Genomic DNA, 14,290 nt, shown 5'->3' with positions numbered 1-14,290 from the left:
TGAGCAAGTTTTGTAATTGATTTATTTACGAGGCCTAGCCAATATTCTTAAAATCTGTAGTTCATTAATCCAGGTACAAAAATATAACAGTCCAGTCTGCTTGTTTTGTTTCTCAGCTTTCCAAGTCCTCAAGGAAGAGGATAGGAAGATAGAATAAGGGGACACATCCTTGCCATAGAGCTCTGGGGCAAAAAGAGGGTGAGCTCTCTGCCTTAGTGACATCTCAGGCTGCTAATTCATACAAGGATTTATTAAGCTACAGCCATGTACTTTGTACTTCTTCCTCTTAGCTGTCATCAGTACATGTTCTCTTCACCCTTTGTTTACCAATATTTGGGTTCTCAGCTTATTTCTGCTCCCATTCCATAGGCTCTTTGGGCACAGGCACTCTTCTCTTGTTACGTTACCACAGCAGCTGGAACCCCGCAGGCATTCAATAATGACAGTTGAGTGTACAGATTCAAGATACAAGGCTGGGAGCTGGAAGAGAGATGCGAAGTGTTGGGCATTCATTGAGGCCTCTGGTCAGCCATGGGACAGATGGTCAGAGGATCCATGTTCTTCCCTCCATCATGTATTCCCGGGCTGAACATAGGCTGAAGGGCCCCAGAAAAAGAGAAGCTGGTGAATGTGTAGATGAGGGATTTGTATGTTACATTGTAAAAGGAAATGTCTCCAGCCATGTAGTCCAGGAAGATGCCCACACGTCTGGGGGCTTCCCTTATCTGCAGGCGTGTTGGGGGAATGGTGGACACCTGGTACTCATTTCGCTTCATCATCATCACCACCCAGTAGCCGTTGTTGGCTGACAGCGTCATGGTCCCTTTCCTGCTTGCAGATGCCTTGCAGATGCCCAGGATCCACCCTGTTTTGTTTCCCACCTCCACTTCCCAGTAATGGCGGCCAGAGAGGAAGCTTGGAAGGCCTAGGGCGATGGTGCAACTATCAAATCTTTCTGGATTGTCAGGCAGACGATTCCACTTGTTTCCAAGTCTTACGCTCTTCAGGTTATTAGAGAAGATGAGGTTGGGGTGGGCAGTTTCTGTATCCAGAATCACATTAACTGCAGAAAGAATGAGAATACCTTGTTGGGGGTCCATGGACAGTACACCCTCAGGGTTCTCCCCACCCCCAGGAAACATGGATAGGGACAGTCTTCTGGAATGCACTGGAGGTCTGCACAGGGACCCAGCAGGTGAAGTCCACTTGCCTCAGTCTGGACACTTACCAGCATGTGCCTGAGCGCATATCAGTTCTGGAACTACAGAGAAAAAGAAGAGGGGAGGGGTGCGGTGAAACCTGAGTGTCCCGATTCAGAGTCTGAATGTACCCTGGTCATCACAACAAGGAAAGACAAGGACCCCTACCCCAGCTCAGGACCTTGCTTCCTCTCCTTGGATTAACCCCATTCTCCTGGACCCTAGAGCCTGCCTTGGTGACCCTGTGGTCTGACGAGTTGACCCAGACACCAAGTCCAGCACAGAGCCTATGAAGGCTTTCTCCTGCCTTTGTTACAGGTGTTATTCTCTTTTCTGAATAATGCCCAGATATCAACAGCACAGGGAATATGACAGTAACCCCCGGCAAGAACATTCTGCCATCACTATACTCACCATTGAAGGTGTCCATTTCTGAACGCAGGGTTTCTGAAAGAAGAAAGGGAGCTTGAGTTAGGTTCCCCAGCTAGGGATAGATCAGGAGGAAGCTGAAGATGGCATCAGAAAGGCCATGGGAGATGGAAAAGGGATGTCAGAGGGGTCTGGGCTACATGGACATCAGAGAGGAAGCAAGCAGGTGCTTCCCCAACCCCCCCAAGCCCACCTACCCCAGAAAGACTTCATGCTCTTCTCCATAAACTCCGATTTCTGGTAGATCAAGTGGATCTTTTTCTCCACCTCTGGAGGAGTGTACCATGGCTTAGGAACAGTCGCTATCTTGACCCTAGAGACAAAAGACTGTTGGCCAGAAAGCCGCTGGTGCATGGGGGTAGCCCAAGTTCCCATGAGGTGGAAGTAAGGTGTAGAGTCCACAGGGGACACCCAGCTCACTTGGGCTTGGCAAAGAAAGTCCTCCCTGGACTGTGAGTTTTTTGTTCTCAACTTTGGCCACAGATTGGCATCACCTAAGGAGTTATAAAAACCACTGATATAAAAACCACAGTAAGTTTTAATAATGGCCTTAAAATGGTGTTAATATTGAAATGCTCAGCCCAGAATTACCTATGTCAAATTAATTATACTTCTTTAGTCCTTTTCTGTTGAAATAAAAATGATAGTAAATAAGAAGAAAACCACAATGAGATATGACTCATTAGGATGGTTATTATTATTTTGAAAAACTGAAAATGACGGGTGTTAGCAAGGATGTGGAAAAATTGGGACCCTTGTGCATTGGTGCTAGGAACATAAAGTGGTACAGACGCTGTGGGAATAGTATAGTGGTTCCTCAAAAAACTAAACATAGAGTTACCATATGACACGTCAATTCCACTTCTAGGTATTTGCCCCAAAGGATTGAAAGCAGAGACTCAAACAGATAGATGTACAGTGGTATTCATAGCAGCATTATTCACAATAGCCATAAGATGGGAACAACCCAAGTATCCATTGACAGACGAAAGGATAAACAAATTGTGGCATACACATACAGTGGAATATTACTCAGCCAAAGGAATGAATTAAAGGAATGAAATTCTTACACATTACAAAGGAATGAAATTCTGACACATTTTACAATATGGACGAACCTTGAAGACATTATGCTGAATGAAGTAAGCCAGACACAAAAGCACAAATACTGTATGATTCCACTTATATAAAGCAGTTAGAGCAGTCAAATTCATAAAGACAGGACATAGAATGGTGGTTGCCAGGGGCTGGGTGAGGTGGCAATAGGGAGTTATGTTTTAATGATACGGAGCTCCCATTTGGGAGGATGAGAACGTGCTGCAGATGTTGGTGGTGGTGCTTGCACGACAATAGGGATGCACTTAATGGCAAGGAACTGCACGTTTAGAAATGGTCAGAGTGGTACATTTCATTTTATCTGTATTTTACCACCAAAAAGGAAAGAAAAAAAAAACAAAAAATTTATGCTCTTACACTCTTGAAGATCTGGATTTAATTTGTGTGCCAGGGCCTGGATGTCAGGATTTTGTAAAGCTCCTGAGGTAACTGTAATGTCCAGCCTCCCTTCCCTCCCCTTCCTTCCCCGGTCTTGGCTTAGCATCTCCACTCCTAGATGGTCCTTCCCTCCCTAGACTGTAAGCATTTGTGGCCTCAGGGAGGGAGGCACTTCTGCAGGAACAGTTTTCATGAGGCAAATTGCAATCCTTAGGAAGATTTCTTAGGAAACATCATTAGCACGATAGGCTGTGTTCATTCTTTGCCGTCTTCAACCCATGCTCTCTCTCCTGATCACACTCCCATTTTCCCTACACAAATCCAGAAAGCACTTAGGAAGCTGCAGGAGATAGGAGGAGACCAGGAGGAGTCACACACCCGGGGTTGGGAGCATCTCCCTCCTAGGGATGCCTCCCCCACTGCTTCCTGCAGGATACCCAAGGGAACATGAGGGGACCTCTCGGTACCTGTGCAGGGTGACTCCGATGTCCTAGGAGAGAAAAGAGGGAAGCTCTCCATTATCAGTCTCCTAGGGGCTGCGCTGACTCCTGGTCTTTCCTCCTGGTCTTTCCGCCCTGGGGTGTCAACAAAACCCGGGCACCTCTCCCCCATTCTAAGTTTCATCACCCGAAGTGGCAGCCTGGTGGGGTTTGCAACAGAAATGTGCCCAAACCCTGCTCTTCTCTTCTGGGAGATACCAGGGGATCCCTTTGAAAGCTGGGGCCACCCTGGGCTCCTGAGAGGTCATCAGAGGGGTCTTGGCACAAGACCTTTGTCTCGTACTGACTTGGGCAGAGCTAATGGCAGTGCTGGGAGCCCATGTCATCCTACTGGGCACACTGGGCAGGGGAAAGCCAGCCACACTCACCTGCATGAGCTCCCATTCCGGCTGGCACTGCTTGGCCTCCAGGTCCCCAATCAGCTTGTCAAGATGCGCAATGTCTCTGGACACTTGGGTGCTGTATTTCTCCCTGACCTGGCCAATGGTCCGGCTCAGATCCTCTAATGAGGCCACAAAGAGCTTCTCTTGCTGCTGCAGATGACGGTACAGCTGCTCCAACTGGTGCCGGAGTCTCTGCTTCTGGGTTTCAGTTTGTTTCTGAGGAACAGAAAGGTGTAGGGGTCTGTGCAGTGTGCTGGATGGGTGCGCCCAGGGAATCCCTAGAAGCCCACCTCCTAGAGGCGGGTAAGAGGCTGGATCCCTCAGCTTCTTGGAGGACTGGATTTCAGAGAAGGAGACAAAATGGGCCAGAACCTTCCAGAACAGACTGAGGGTGGCAGGGGCTGGCTCTTGTAAAATTCCCTAAAACCTAGTATTCTGAGTTGATTTGTATCCCCTCCAAAATTTATGTTAAAGTCCTAACCTCTAAGACCTAAAGAATATGATCTTATTTGGAAATAACATCATTGCGGATGTAATTAGGTAAGGGGAGGCATACTGGAGTGGCCATTAGAGTGGGGAAGTTGGGACACAGATGCAGGGAAAACAGCATGTGAAGAGACAGGGGAAAGATGACATCAACCAGCTGAGGGTAGAGTCCCGGAAGATGTCTCTCCTTCACGGCCCTCAGAAGGAACCAGTCCTGCTGACGCCTTGACTGTGGACTTCTGGCCTACAGAACTGGAGAGAATACATTTCTGTGGTTTAAGCCATTCAGTCTTCAGCACTCTGTTAAGGCAGACACAGGACACTAAGATATCTGATGTCATCTTTTTCCTTCCTTGAAAGCCAGCGTGAGGATGACATATGCCTGGGGTTATAAATGGACAAGGTTATAACCACCAAAGTGTCCAGGAAGGAGACTTGTCTCTACTCCCCACCAAAGTGCTGGCATGCAGAAGGTCCTCAATGTGGCTCTGAATGAAGGCAGTCAGTCCACCTACATGAATGTAAGTGAACTTGACTTCTACTACCATCACACGTGGGTCCGTGTTCTATCAAGAGCTTCTGTGGAAAGGTGGAGTCGCTCTAGAGAGCCTTCTCCTTCCTCTATGGAGGGAGAAGTCCCTTCAAATCTTCTAAGACTGGACTTGAGAGATCTCATCATTTTGAGTTCTTTAGTCCTTTTGAACCAAAAATGTTTCCTCACCTTTTGTTGTTAAGGATGCTAACATTGGCTTTTTTTTCCTTAAAGAGGACAGATCAGTTGTCATGTTCAATGGCCTGTGTTCTAAAATTGTCTGATAATTTTGCTCATAATTAAATTCAGGTTTGGTATCTTAGACAGGAATACCGTATTTTTAATGCTCTGGGCTCCCTAACACATCCCAGGGGGAGGCAAATAGTGTCCAGTTTGTCCATCACCATTATTGTGATTCAGGGATCAGTCACTTGGTTGAAGAGGGGTCTGCCTCGCCTCTTCAGTGTAAATATGTATTATTTCCTTTATAATTAATGAGTAATCCGAGGGGTGGTACTTTAAAAGGATGTCCATATCTTTTTCTCTTACGAACTTCTGCTAAAAATTTTAGCATCTGTTGACGATCTTTGTTGGTGTTGATTTTTATATTGGTGTTTGTATAGTGGAGAATTTCTTTTTTGAAGTATTGAGAAGTTTTTATTGATTGATTGATTTAAGTAATCTCTGCCCCCATCGCAGGCCTCTGAGATCAAGAGTCATATACTCTCTGACTGAGGCAGCCAGGCACCCCATAACCATCCTTCCTTACTTGTTTTAGCTGTCATTGTGCTGTAAAAAAGAGTTTCCCTCCCCTTCCATGTGATTAAAAATTATATATGTATTTTGACTATTGAAAGAAGGAGGAGGAGTAGAAGTCTTGAAAACAGCATCACCTTTTCTTGGGGGCTCATGCTATGGCGAGTGTCTTAAGGGAAGACCAGACCTTCTCATCTCCCTGAGTTGCCCTGTGGCCCAGGCTTCTGCCTCATCTTCATGGTGGGGGGCATCCCTGACCTCTGCTTCACCCACGAGTTCCAAGACACCTGGTATCATAAGAAAGGGGTTTTCTTTTCTTCTTTTTTAGACAAAGAGAAAGAGAGAGAGAGAGAGCTGGTGAGTGGGGGTGGGGAAGGTGACGAGGGGAAGGACAGAAGGAGAGAGAGAATCTTAAGCAGACTCTACACCCAGCATGGAGCTCAATGTAGGCCTGATCTCACGATCCTGAGATCATGACCTGAGCTGAAATCAGGTCAGTCTTAACTGACTGAGCCACCCATGCACCCTAGAAAGGTGTTTTCTTTTACTACACTTCATGAGTTTTGCAAAAGTTAGATACCTGGGCCAATGCCATGCCCACCTCCATTCCTGCCCTTTGTTATCTTTGCCTGTTTCCCATTATGGTGTGGGAGATGGGATCCGGCCAACAGAATGGGTCAGACAAATTAAGGCTCTTTGGGATAATTGAATTTGCTTGCAGGGAAAATGGAAGCAACTTATGTGTCCAGGTTCAATAGTGGAAGGCCAACAAGTGTATTCATTGAAATCCGTGGCATCACAAAATGACAGTTTAAAATGTCTAACCATTTGAATTTAAAAAACCCATATGGTTAAAAAAAAAAAAACTGAAAAGGACAATTATAAAAACAATACAAAGGAGTATTTAAAATGGAAAAGTTTCGGGGCGCCTGGGTGGCTCAGTGGGTTAAGCCGCTGCCTTCAGCTCAGGTCATGATCTCAGGGTCCTGGGATCGAGCCCCGCATTGGGCTCTCTGCTCAGCAAGGAGCCTGCTTCCTCCTCTCTCTCTGCCTGCCTCTCTGCCTGCTTGTGATTTCTGTCTGTCAAACAAATAAATAAAATCTTAAAAATAAATAAATAAATAAATAAATAAATAAAATGGAAAAGTTTCTTTTCCCATTTCCTCAATCCCACCCCTCAGCCACTGGTGTTAATTTCTCTAAACCATTTTGTGGTGAATATGAGAAAGCACAGTCTCCTTGGAGATTTCCTTTCCTGCTGGGTATTGGTCTCCCTCTCCAGGGGCGAGGTCATCCTTGGACTCCTGTTACCTCCCTGCCGCCTCAAAAGCAGGTGATTCTAAACAGGTGATCAGTTCTGCTTCCCTATGAGACAATATACTTTGGGGACTCCCCTGCCCACTTTTGGCGCCCTTCCTCCTTTTGCAGGGGTGAACTCAGGCAAGGATTGGCCATAGAACACCCCTGCCCTTACCAGCAATTTTGCAGTCTTCTTATCCCCCTGAGATCTCTGTTCCTCCCCAGATTTTCTCAACGCTTTCAGATGCTCCAGCTGCTTTTGAATTTGCTCCTGAAAAAGAGGCACTTGTTGAAGCCTAAACTTGGCCTCTGCCATCTTTAGTTGGGCCAACTCTAGAGGGGAAAATGTGCTTTAGGAGATTTTGCTGCTTTAGGAGAATTTGCTGCAGCCAAGAGCACAGGGAGGGGCCCAGGAAAGGGGGAGAATGAATCCATCACACCAGAGGAAGCATATCCAAGAAGTGGTGAGAGAGAGAGATTCTTAATGTCATGTGGGCACCTGGATTCAGCCATACCTGAAGCTATGCCCTTGGATCTCAGCTCCATGAACAAGTAAATTCCCTCTTTGCTGATCTGGCTTGTATTGTGTTTTTGCTACTTACGGCCGAAGAATGCTGACTAATGCACCAACATCCCAGGGTTGGGAAATAAAGTAGCCTGGACTTTTAAAAGCCTCTCCCCTCCCCACCCCCAAGAAGACCTACCTTGTATTCCAGGGCAGCCTCCTCGATGGGGCGCACCTGGTGGCCTCGATGCTCCTGACTCAAACTGCAGATGAGACAGATAGGCTCCCTGTGGTCCTCACAAAAGAGCAGCTGGACCTGCTTCATGTGTCGCTCACACTGTGGTAGGGACTTGGGGCTCAAAGTGGCCATGTGCAAGCCTTCTTGCTGCTTGTAGTCTTCCGAGTTATTTACTGTGAGTGAGGCCAGGCACAGGAGGCTGCTGGATGAGCATTTGCCTAAGGTCTTGGGGTCCCTAGAAGCAATGAAGTATCTGCAGGAGTCATCTCTTTCCTGGGCACGGCCAGGGGGATATACAGCCTCATCCTGTGGCTTCCCTGGAGACATGGCAGTGGAAGAATTTCCTGAGTGACAAACCCAGAACATTATGAAGGGGTGCTTACAAAGGACAGCAGAGAGAGACAGTGAACCCGTGCCTGGGACACACAAATTCCTGGTTAGACTGTGGCCACTTCCAGCTTGTCCTCCCCTGACTTTGCTCCAGCAAGGCGGCAAACTACCCAGTGGACTTGAGGACTAAGGGCTCATGATGTCCCGAGACTTGGAATTCCTGGATAATTATCCTAAAGAAAGGCCTTTTGTTATAAATTCCACGCCTTCCTCCTATACATATATGGATGTAGCAGGTGATATAAAGGTAGTGAGACATTCTGACCAGTGTTTGCTTTGCCGCATAAAACCGCCATCTAGGCTTCTCATGACTTGAGTGAGAGACCCCCTGGGGATAGTGATTCACTCATAGCCTGACCCCTAGCAGAGTCCCTGGCACATGGTAAGGATGTGAGAAGTGTGTGTTAAATGAGAGAACTAAAGGGACCTCTCTTCACATCCCTGTGCAGGAAGAATTCAATGGAAGTAGGGAAAGGGACTTGACTTTATAAGGCTGAAGGGTATAAACCCAACATGATGACAGAGAGCTATGACCAGCTGTGTCCCAGGACCATAGCACGACTTTCATAAAGCAGAAATGACAGAAGGTACAAGAAGAAACAGAAACATACTCAATTCATTAGTCCCCTCCCACCGCCTCTCACAAGATCCCAGGAATTTATATCACATCTCTAAGTGAGACTGTGGGAAGGCCCCGTAGTAACCATTCTCCCCTCCTTTCCTTGTGATAGAATTGATTGCTGCCCCCCCCCCAACAAAGACCCTATTTCTTGCAGTTAGGTATGGCTCTTTGACTACATTCAGGCCAAAGGGATATAAATGAAGGCATCACGAGCAGCTTCTAGAAACTTCTGGAAACTTTCCCTAAGCTTATACTCTTCTCCTTTGTCCTTCCATCCTGGTGCTTGAAATGAGGATGCCACCCTCTGAGACCATGAGTTTGAGAGCAAACTTGGTGGAGCAGAAAAACAGCAGGAGCCTTGGTTCCTCACCCACGGAGTACCTTATCTGTTCTGAGCCATCCGTGTTATTTATGTAAAGGAGAAAGAAACTTCTGTCTTGTTTCAGTTAGTGCTATTTTGACATTTCTGTTATCCACAACCCAACATAATCTCAATTTCTGCTTCCTTAGTAAGAGATTTAGGATTTTAGCCAATAGCTCACCTCCCTGCCCAGAGAGGTGAATGGCAGACTCTTAGCCTCATGACATACAGCCATGGGGTCATTGTGAGAAGCGGGTATTTTTACCCAGTCTTTCCCAGAGGCTCAAGCTGGGGTCCATGAATTCCTTGGCATTCTAAAGGATTTCAAAGTGTCTAAGAACTTGAACTTTGATGCAGCATTTTATGATGATGTGCATACGTGCATTTTTTTTTTTCAGGATTCACAGCCTACCTCAAATTCTCAATGGGTTGGGGATCCCAGGGGGCCCTCAGGGATCTTGTGACATAAATACAGTGGGGATAAAAGGTTTGTGAGGAAACACCTGCACAGGTCACCCTTCCTAAGGATGCCAGGTCTTCTGAGTTCTGGGGTCCTTTCTTACCTGAAGAAGGGACTTCTGGACCTGAAGAGTAATGGAGCTCACTGCCTACCATCTCCCTCAAGGCCTCAGGGGGTTCTTGACCCTCAATTCCATTTTTCTTCGAGGGTCCTGTGGATTCTGGCTGCTCCCAGGTCATCTGGTCTCCAGACAGTGATGCACTGGAAAGTGTATTCCTGAATACTCCCCCCTTCGAAATCATGGAATGTTCTGGATTCCTGGAGCCTTTCTCTGGAGCCACGGTAGCACCTACATCCAGAGTGGCCACTTCACTGGGGGCGGCTGCTGAGTCTGGATGATCACTTCTCGTTTTATCTTGAGAGAGAAGAGTTTCTGGTTTGGGAGTTTCTCTCTCTCCCAGAAAAATGTTAAGTTCAAGACTTCTGGGTCGCTTCTGCCCTGAAGGTAAATGTCCTTCAGAGATCTTGGGTTTTATTCTTCCTAGGGACCCAGTAAGCAACCCAGGGTCAAGTTCTTGGAGCCGTCCTAAAGAGTTGGCATTCCTGGGTAACCTGGCACTAGGACTCCCCTTCTCCCCCTGTGGTTTGCTAGGGAGTGGGCTTCTCCTGGCACCCAGGGTCATGCTCCTGGGCCTTGACTTGCGCAGCATATCCAGGCCCTCAGAACTCTTCTGATCTCTCTGTTTGCCCGGAGGCTTCTTCTGGGGCCCCCTTCCAGCCTCCTGCTGGCTGGATGGCAGGCCAGGGGCCCCATCACCATTTTGCCGCTGCCTGTCACCTTTCAGGCCATCTGGTATCTTCAGACCTTTGGGCTTATTCTCCCCAGAGGAACAAGACATTGCTGAACCGTCAGTGCCACTTGCTTGTATCAGAAGCTCTGCAAAGACAACAGGATGACAAGGCATGAAATTGTGCAGTGCTCAGGGCTAGGGTTTGAGAGAGAAGGGAGAGAAAGAAAAATCCTCTCAGAAATGACAAGTTCAGAATTGTTGTTGCCTAGACAACAACAATTACCATTAAATAATAAAATGCTAAAAAAAGATAAAAAATAATAAAATGCTAATTATTTGCTATATATTTCTCAAATAGTGCTTTTCAAACTTCTTTGGCAGGAGAGCTTGTTTCCAATATAAAATCTTACACAAAATTCTTAATTTGTAAAATAAACATCCCCCCTGGTTTACTGGTATTAATGTGTGTGTGATTATAGGTGTGTAAAACTCTCTTATAAAACCCATCAATAAGGGGCACCTGGGTGGCTCAGTGGGTTAAGCTGCTGCCTTCGGCTCAGGTCATGATCCCAGGATCCTGGGATCGAGTCCTGCATCAGGCTCTCTGCTCAGCAGGGAGCCTGCTTCTCTCTTTCTCTCTCTCTCTGCCTACCTCTCTGTCTACTTGTGATCTCTCTCTGTCAAATAAATGAATAAAGTCTTTAAAAAAAAAACCATCAATAAGAAGAAGGGGGCGCCTGGGTGGCTCAGTGGGTTAAAGCGGTGGCTCAGTGGGTTAAAGCCTCTGCCTTCAGCTCAGGTCATGATCCCAGGATCCTGGGATCAAGCCCCGCATCGGGCTCTCTGCTTACCAGGGAGCCTGCTTCCTCCTCTCTCTCTCTCTGCCTGCCTCTCTGTCTACTTGTGATCTCTGTCTGCCAAATAAATAAATAAAATCTTTAAAAAAAAAAAAAGAAGAATTAAGGTATTTGGCATAAAAATTTGAAAACAGATTTTGAAGGACAGTTAAAACTTCAGAAACTAATTGAATTCTGTTTTATTCTATGGTTTCACGACATGAAGAAAATCCTAACAAACAGGTAAGTAAGTGGAAATGGTGGTTTTTTAAAAAGATTTTATTTGTTTGAGAGAGAGAGAGTGAGAGAGAGAGCATGAGAAGGGGGAGGGTCAGAAGGTGAAGCAGACTCCCCACTGAACAGGGAACCTGATGTGGGACTCAGTCCCGGGACTCCCGGATCATGACCTGAGCTGAAGGCAGTTGCTCAACCGACTGAACCACCCAGGTGCCCCTGTGTTGTTGTTGTTTTTAAAACAGCTTGCTTTTGGGGCACCTGGGTAGCTCAGTGGGTTCAGCTTTTGCCTTCGGCTTGGGTCATGATCCTGGGGTCCTGGGATTGAGCCCTGCAGCAGAGAGCCTGCTTCTCCATCTCTCTCTGCCTGCCTCTCTGCCTACTTGTGATCTCTCTCTCTGTCAAATAAATAAAATTAAAAAAAAAACAACACCAGTTTGCTTTGAAGTTTCAGGATATGGTTTCATTAAACAGAAATGACAGGAAAGGCTTAATTCCAAGGACTACATAAAAAGGAGTTCAAGGACAGCACAAACTATTACCCTGGTGGCCTCTAGAATTTCAAAATTTTGTTAATGACACATTTTAATATGCATTTGTTGGTTTTATAAGTTAGAAAAGTTAATAAAATTTGGATTAAGTATTTGCTAACATTCTAAAGAATCCCTGAGTTATCTTCCTTGGATGGAACTTGAAAACTACTACTCTAACAAATAAAAGAAGATATCCTGTAATCAGCCCTTTAATTTTTGGTAGAAGAGGCTCTTACTAAAATTGCTTCAGAGCTGTTTGAAATGCTTTGCTGTTGCAAACACTTGGCTTCCTGGGAAAATGTAAGTTCCTCAAAATGGCTCAAGAACGAATGGGAAAGCCCTGAAGATGCTAATAACCCAGTTTGTTTGTTTGTTTATTTAAAAGATTTTATTTATTTTTTTGACACAGAGAGAGATATCACAAGTAGGCAGAGAGAGAGGAGGAAGAAGGCCCCCCGCTGAGCAGAGAGCCTGATATGGGGCTCCATCCCAGGACCCTGGGATCATGACCTGAGCTGAAGGCAGAGGCTTAATGCACTGAGCCACCCAGGTGCCCCAATAACCAGGTTTTAAAACATGAAATTCTACTCATCAAATCACACTGAGATCATGGTTTCGTCCTATTAGTCTTTTATTTTTTTTTCCTATCAGTCTTTCAAAGAGTGGAGAACTTTTATGTTATTTAAACATTCTACTCCAGAAAAATACATGGAAAGCATTTCTAACGTGTCCTCGAAGTCTAGAAGTAGAAGAAATACTCAAACACTAACCAATACTTTTTAAGCCTATTACGTATTTGCCCCCGCATCTCAAATAATAAAAATTCTTTGAAAGCAAAAATCCAATAGGCCACACTCGTTGATCACAGTGTGATAAAATCAGAAAGTTATGGCAAAATAGGAATAGAAGAACAAGGAGGAGAAGAAGGAAGAAAAACAAGGAAAGAGAAAAGATGAAAGAAAGGAAGGAAAAGAATTGGGAATTTTAGAATACCTTTGTGAAATGTGTCAAAGAAGAGCTCAAAACTGAAAATAAGTGGATTTCAATGTGAACATTACCTGTTGACCCTGCTGATATGGTCAGTTAGCAAGCCTTTTTTTTTTTTTCTCTCTCCTGAAGATACTGGTCTGTACATAGGGGTTAATCACAATGAAGTTAGGGCCCCTTTAAGACCAGGCATCTAACTCTCGCCTCTCCTGATTCCACCCTGCAGTGAGAATCTCAGCCTCCCCCTCCAACACTCCCTGCCCCCTTCCCCTGCCCTTTTTAAAAGCCATTGGGAGCCTTAGCTATAATAAACCAGCTCCAAAGACCTAAGCAGCACAAAGAATTTGCTCGACCTGAGTCCCTGAGGTCATGGTAGACCTGGGACTCCTAACCCCAAGTCACAACACATTGGCCTAAACACAAGTTCCCTCTTGCATCTTCTACCCCAGACGCACTGGGAGAGGAATGGGGCGTGGGGCCTGCTTACCTGGGCCAATCACCCTGTTAAGCTTCTCTGCCAGGAGATTCTGGTTCATGGCCCTCAGGACTTGCAGGGTCAGCCTTGCAGCATTCTCTTCCCCATAGTGGGTGATCATCAGAGTGGCCAGCTTCACGGGGTTGGCATTGTGGAGCTGGCCCCGGGGGATCCGGGAGTGATCCTTCTCCAGGCTGATGCTCAGCTTAAACTTGAACTTCTCAAAGTCATTGTCTTCCAGCTCCTCCAAGGAGTCCAGCAGATGGTCACTGGGCGTCTTGATCATGCTGTTGACCAGGAGAGGCCAGAGCCGGCTGTCGGAAACAATCTCTGCCCTGGAACCCAGAGGATGGGTAAAAAGAAGCCGCTTGTGAAATAGCGGAAAAGGCACAGGAAATGCTCTGCACAGTGGAGGAACTGAGCTATGAGTGTCATCATTTGTTTGTTCCCAGTGGTGACACTTGCATTCTCTTTCTCACAGATTTGGAGGCTTTTACAGTTGGGAGGGCTCAAGGTCAGCCACATGGTCCTCCAGCGCCCCAGCCATCACCTTCGCATTCTGCCCTGCAGAGCCACAGGTAAGTATGTGAAGGAGGGACTGGGGCTGGATTCCAGAGTCTTGATCCTGGGCAGGCAATCAGACGCCTCTTCTCCCGTGATGTGGGGGAGGGGAAGCAGGAACAAAGCCACTGGTCCCGCACTGCTGAGGACCATGATGAGGGTCAGTCTGTCTGGCCAGTTCTCCTCCAGACTCTTGGGATTTTACTGGCCCTCCAAAGC

At 46.4% G+C, this 14,290-nt stretch overlaps 1 protein-coding gene across 2 annotated transcripts; it reads right to left on the bottom strand.

Annotated features, from left to right (window-relative positions):
- Positions 1-13,984, bottom strand: LOC111155992 (MEFV, pyrin innate immunity regulator). 2 transcript variants are annotated; one of them, XM_022516504.1, is made up of 10 exons: positions 13,523-13,898; positions 9,758-10,591; positions 7,783-8,138; positions 7,254-7,349; positions 3,991-4,221; positions 3,590-3,612; positions 1,826-1,941; positions 1,614-1,646; positions 1,229-1,261; positions 1-1,063 (listed from the first exon to the last, which is right to left on the bottom strand). In XM_022516504.1, the coding sequence occupies exons 1-10, from the start codon at positions 13,794-13,796 to the stop codon at positions 510-512; spliced, it is 2,550 nt and encodes an 849-aa protein (XP_022372212.1). In that variant the 5' UTR covers positions 13,797-13,898; the 3' UTR covers positions 1-509. The 2 variants fall into 2 exon arrangements, with proteins under 2 accessions (XP_022372212.1, XP_022372213.1); XM_022516505.1 differs by having other exon boundaries at positions 223-1,063; positions 7,783-8,165; positions 13,523-13,984.
- Between the last annotated feature and the right edge of the window lie 306 nt (positions 13,985-14,290).

The sequence above is a fragment of the Enhydra lutris genome, unplaced genomic scaffold, assembly GCF_002288905.1.
Source record: "Enhydra lutris kenyoni isolate GAN:26980312 unplaced genomic scaffold, ASM228890v2 scaffoldscaffold45, whole genome shotgun sequence".
Taxonomy (NCBI): Eukaryota; Metazoa; Chordata; class Mammalia; order Carnivora; family Mustelidae; genus Enhydra; species Enhydra lutris.
Note: the sequence above shows the minus strand (reverse complement) of the source record. Positions and strands in the feature narration are given on the sequence as shown.